Consider the following 6,000-nt stretch of genomic DNA (forward strand, 5'->3'; position numbering starts at 1 on the left):
GCATGTCTCTGTGCATGCTGCCTATTTAATCCTTTAAGCTTTTTTGGTCTTTTTTAGAAATGTAGCCCACTTTTTAAGACATGTACTGTGTCTTTTGAATGTTTGCTTGGGTTTGACACCTTATTTTGAGGATTAAAAATTTTTCCTAAAAATTTTGAAGTTTGTGTTTACCTCTTTTTTTTTTTTTTTTATTATTATTTAGAAAAAGTGTTTAAAAATGCAGTAGGGAATCCTAGCTTTCTGTATTCCATAACTTTCTGTTCAGTATAATGGCAGTAACGTTGAGCCACGTGATTGATCTCAATGTAGTGTCTGTTCAAAAAAGTACAGAGATTAATTAATAGTTAAGTAGCATGTTTTATTCTGAGAGCCAAAAATCTGAAGTTCACCTCACTGTGAGTCATTGCCCTAAAATGAGCATAGTATTCAGCAGCCTTTATAAATCACTGATGGATTTGTATGTAAAGACCTCTGTAAGAGCAAAAGTACTTATTACATAATAGCAGAGAGACCTAGAGATGGCATTTACTGTTAAAAAGAGAAGATAGTTTAATTGCCTGGGCCATGGTTATGAGCAGTAAAGACTAAGAAAGCAAGAATAGCATTTGGGAGTGTTGCTTTGGGTCTCTAGGAGTAACAGCTGAGAAGTCACCAAAGATGTCCATACAATTTTGACCTCTCAGTGGAAACCATATGCTGTGCCACACTGCACTGTAGTATACTATACTGTGGTTGTTATTCAACATGTTTATAAACCTGCAGCAGTAATTATATATGCTCTGTAGGAGGTGAATGGAATGAAATAAAGTGCATGTTTTAAAGAAGAACTTCTTTCTGCAGATACGCTGCCCCCCTTGCTGGTGGTGGTCAGGGAAAATTCTTTCCCAATGTATAATTTCTAATTCTTTTTGTACTTGTAGGTCAAGCCGGTTACTCACAGTAGAATCACCGTGTCAGCACGGTTTCGAAAACCACTCCTGGAGCCCTACACTATTTTGTAAGTAGAATTTTCAGTTAGTGAACTGCCATTTTGGGGTGGGGTGTAGGGTGGTGGTATCTTAACTTCAGATGAGTTTTGTTTAAAATGCTCCTCCAAATTATTTTTCTGTGCTCTATTTTAGCCTGATTGCTAATGGAGACCTTATTAGCCCCATAGTGCGCCTTCTTATTCCCAGGAAAACACTGAATCACTGGGATCATATTCTTGAAATGGTCACAGGAAAAGTTACCCTCAGAAGTGGAGCTGTTCACAGGTATCAGGATGCTGAATATTTGCAAGATACATTTGATATGTGTAGATATGTTTTTAAAACTCTGTAGGTAGATAAAATGGATCATTCCTCCTTCATGGGAAATTGCACTGTAAGAAAATTAAAATATATCAAAAAACCACAAAATGGAAATACGTTAACTCCAAGGAACCTTCAGGTTTCATCTCAACTGCTATTTAAAAAAAGGAAAAATCTCAGTTTGTTTCAACTGTTAGTTCTTGATTAAATAGTTAGCAGTCATGTAATAATATAATAATAATGCAATATTAGCATTAATAAATAAGTTACATGTCTGAATAAAATAAATGGGCACAGTACGGTTGGTGAAGATGTTTGGAATGTGCAATGATAGATGCAATCCATGGTACCTTTTAATTCTGATAGTTCTTTAAATTCATTGGGGCAAACAATTTCAAGGAAATTATTCTAGATTATTTGTTTTTTGAAGACCTGTGCTATGACTAGGATGTGCTTTATACTCAGCCAGCTCTGCCTCCTAGTAAGAGCCAAGACCAAAGTTGTAGTTGGGGGTTTGCCAATTCCAGTATCTCAGCTGGTCTGAGTTGTGGTGTCCCAGGAACAGGAGATGACCTCTTGGATAGGTGTCAGCTTTTACAGTGTAAAATAAGCTCTCTAAATAGGATTGGTAGTTGTTGCAAGTTTTAGAGCAAAATGATATATGCAGTTTCCATGAGAAACATTGCGGTGTAAGTGGGCTGCTAAGGTGTGCATAGGCAAATTACTGACATTCCAGTGTTGCCCCATGCAGAGCACATTACAGAAATCCGTTGGTCAGATGGGAAAGGGCCTTTTGTGGAAAATCATTCTTCAAAGCTTACGCAATGTCTGAGGGTAAGCTTGCAAAATCTTTCTGAAATCAGTGAAGATAAGGTAGTCTTTCAGTGCTGATTGCTTTCCCAGAGCAGATACAGATGATAAAAGATTAAGGTAATGCTATCTGTTGGCTATTAGCTCTCATCTAATTTTTTATCTCGGCCCTGCTTTTTTTTTTTCTTCTATTAACTGGCTACTTAGCACATTTACTTGCAGAAATGTAAACCCACACACATGTTGCAGCTTTCTGGATCTGACTCTCAGCTAGTGTAACTCAGAAGTAAGCAAAGTAACAGCCTTTTACAACATACCAATTCTTTCTGCTCTCAGTTTAGCAATTTAAAAACCTTTCACATTTTATTCTCATTACTTGGTGTCACTCCTTGGTGAAACTGAATGATGTACATGAAAGCATAAATTGTTCTGTACATAGCTAGGGTTGCATTTGAGAAGTTCCTTTCAGTGCTCAGTTTTAATCCTTTACAAAATAAGGTAGTGTACATGACATTTTGAATTATTTAATGTTTTCCTTTTTCTGGTTTTCTATTAACCCAGTTTTCATTTTCTTTTCCTTAAAATGCTAGGAATACATATTAAATACGTTAGTAAAGTGATCATTGTTCTTTAATAAGTTACACATTAATTGCTGGAGTTTACTGAAACTATGTTAGCATTAGGGGAGGTCCTGTAAGACCACTGATGCTGGGAAGATATAGTTTCTCTTTAAAGAAGGATAAGTGGAATTACAAGAACCTTCATTATGTATATGGCAGTTACTCTTTTCCATGATATTAAAAGACATACAAAGATATCGAGTCTTATGCAGTTTCACATATGGCTTTTTAAAAAAAAAATATTGATGATCCCCATCTGAATAGGGATATAAATAAGAAATATGAGAGAGGAGACAATGAAAAAGTAGCTTTTCTACTTGCCAGATTGTGCATGGGAATGGGGTACAGCAACCTGATGGGCAGGTGCCTGGTGCATCGCCAACTGGGAATTTGGGGATATTGATTCCACAAATTGTGTCTTTGCTGTCTCCTTTGTCAGCCTGTATGCTTGCTTTGTTTTGGCTGCCACGTTTTGGCTTGGATTCAGGAGGGAAAATGGAGGTCCACTGACATCCCACAGGACAAGCCCTAGGTCATCCCCCCATGACCAGAAGTTACTCCAAGGACATGTTTGTTGCATAATACTAGCCAGAGAGAACCCAGCTGGTCTGTGAATGGTTGTGGGCAGGTGTGTGGGTAGAAGGCTTCAGAAATAAGCATCAAAAAATTTGTGTGATGCTTGTTAAGCCAATAGTTATTTATTTGTTTGAAGTTCCATTTCTAAAAAATGCATTTTTAATTTCACTTTCACCTTCAGTGATTGGTTATATTTGATTCAATTATTGTGATATTGATTTGTGAAAAAAACAACTAGAGGTTGCCATATAATCCATAATATTTTTTTGGAGCTATATTAAGCAACCAACCTTTGTGCATCAAATATAACATTAAAACACAAGCAAAGTGAAAGATTAGGAACAAAACCCCACAGTCATTTTTGTATGTACCCCTATATACCTGCAGCACCATCCAAATCTATAAAACAGTTCTTAAACTGTGGTACACTGATCTGCAGCTTCCCCCCAAGTTCCTCAAAGCAAAATGTAATCTAGCAAAACACAGTGAGAATAATTCAGAAATAGACTTCTTGCTTAGTTTTAGATTGCTTGTTTTATTTTCATTGTTTGTGTGTAATTGATGCTGTCTACACGGTAGTGAAACATAAATTGCTCTTTGAATTGCTGACATGCCTGTGAAATGTTTGCACTAAAAAGTAAATATGAGTAATTCAAAGGAGGTGCTTCAGAGTTAGCATACCTCTTCTCAAAGAAGCAGCAAAGTGACCAAGATTTTAAAAAGCTGCAATTTCACCTTTGAGAACTTTCAGTGTTTGCACATAGAAAACCAAGGTACTTCTACATGGCAGGAGACACCTAAAATACCAAGGTACTTTCATGAGGGGAATTACAAGAGAGACACGGACACATTGGAGCTAGCACAGCAAAGGGCCACAAAGATGAAGGGCTTGAAGTTGGGAGAGCTGAGACTCTGCAGCCTGAGGAAGAGAAAGCTCAGGGGGATATTGTTAATGTGTATAAATATCTGGTGGGAGCAAGTGAAGAAGTTGGAGCCAGGCTCTTCTCAGTGGTGCCCAGTGACAGGGCAAGAACAAGGGGCACAGACTGAAATCAGGAAATTCCACTTGAACAGAAGAAAAAGAAATATTTTACTGTAAGGGTCACCAAACACAGGAACAGGTTGCCCAGAACACTTGTGGAATCTCCATCTTTGCAGTTATTCAAAACACACCTGGACATGGCCCAGAGCAACCTAGTCTAGTTGCATTTGCTCTGCATGGGATGGTTGGACTGAGCAGTCTCCAGAAATTGTGTCCAACCTCAGCTATTCTGTGGTTCCTGGTTCTATAAGCTACATCTTTTTTCTTCTGTGTTTATTCAAGGTTGTGCCCACTGTGCTTTTCTCTATTAAACTGAAAATTTTTGCACTTCGTAAGTCAGGGGTGCTCTCAAGGCAGACTCTTGAAATTCTTTCTGAAAAGTGTATGTATAATTTTATATCTCCTTGCCTTGTGTTGAAATTTAGGAATAATGCATATAGAAGCTTCTGTAGAAGGCTTCTAGAAAGACAAGATAACCATTCAACATTCCTGCATTTAAGATTTAAATGCAAAACTGTTAATGTTGACTTTTTAATGCCGAGTTTTGGTATATGCTTCTTAGGAAAAAGCTTATTTATTATTGAATGTTTCCTCCTTCCTTGTTGTTTTGAGCATCTCTAAATAAAATCACAAACTTGACAGTGAAGTAATTGAGATAGTGTAGAAATAATGCATTAACTGCCACCCCTCCATTCCCACAGTCCCTAATGCATTTCTTCCTTCTCAGTAAAGCATACAAACAGAAATTACTGTGTTAAAAATCTACCTGTCATAATAGACATATTAATTATTGGTATTGTAGGTGCCTAATATACACAGCTTCTTGTTTTTCTTGCTACTCCCAGCCTTACCCCATCAGGTACAGCCATGTGCCAAACTTCTGATCTACACATTATAACAACAGAAGTGCAATATTATCACCTTGGTTTTAGGTGGACAGGTACTGGGTTTTCAGTTGTGAGGCCATGAATGCCCCATTCTGAGGTTACTGCATAGTGCCCAGAGCACAGATGGGAGGTAGAAATTGGTATAAGGGTCAGAAACTCATGGAATAGAACCCTTCCAAGGTATCAGAGGAAAGGTATTAAGGACCTTCTACGTACAAAGCAATATATGTCATATTAGAAATTATAAGAATATTTTATTGTCACAGCACTTCATACTTGGTTAGTTTTATGTAAACTGTGATTTGGGTAATTATTTTGCTCTGTCTTTTCTTTTGGGTTTTTTTGTAGCAACTGTATGGCATCCACTGTACTTTATTTGGTTTCATATCTGGAAATTCAACATGATTTAGCGATTTTAGATTAATGTAGCTGTCAGTGATCTTAGTACACCTAATTTAACATTTATTTTATTAAGCATTTTCATATTTTTCAGACTTTATACTTTAGATGGAAAACTTGTTCAGAGTGGGTCTGACTTGGAGAATGGGCAAATTTATGTTGCAGTGGGTAGAGAAAAGTTTAAAAAGTTGCCGTATGGTGATCTGTTGTTTAGCAAATCTACAGTGAGGCGGCCACAGGGGTAAGTTCTATAGTTGTGTGATACACTTCTCACGTGCTTGTATGTGTCAATTTTTTTTTCAAGGTACCACTACTAAAGTGCAAAATCATCATTCCAAAAATGGGGGGGAAGGGAGGGAGAGAGGGAGGGAGGGAGG

The 6,000-nt window shown here is 37.4% G+C and overlaps 1 protein-coding gene across 3 annotated transcripts in view; it reads left to right on the plus strand.

Annotated features, from left to right (window-relative positions):
- DCDC2 (doublecortin domain containing 2) overlaps positions 1 to 6,000 on the plus strand; it is a 72,889-nt gene that overhangs the window by 22,781 nt on the left and 44,108 nt on the right. For all 3 annotated transcript variants that reach the window (XM_026843488.1, XM_026843489.1, XM_026843490.1), the window contains 3 exons: positions 921 to 997; positions 1,122 to 1,253; positions 5,718 to 5,864. In XM_026843488.1, the coding sequence (XP_026699289.1) occupies positions 921 to 997; positions 1,122 to 1,253; positions 5,718 to 5,864 (356 nt within the window). The remainder of the gene's footprint in view (positions 1 to 920; positions 998 to 1,121; positions 1,254 to 5,717; positions 5,865 to 6,000) is intronic.

Source organism: Athene cunicularia (assembly GCF_003259725.1).
Source record: "Athene cunicularia isolate RWA chromosome 2 unlocalized genomic scaffold, athCun1 chr2_part1, whole genome shotgun sequence".
NCBI lineage: Eukaryota > Metazoa > Chordata > Aves > Strigiformes > Strigidae > Athene > Athene cunicularia.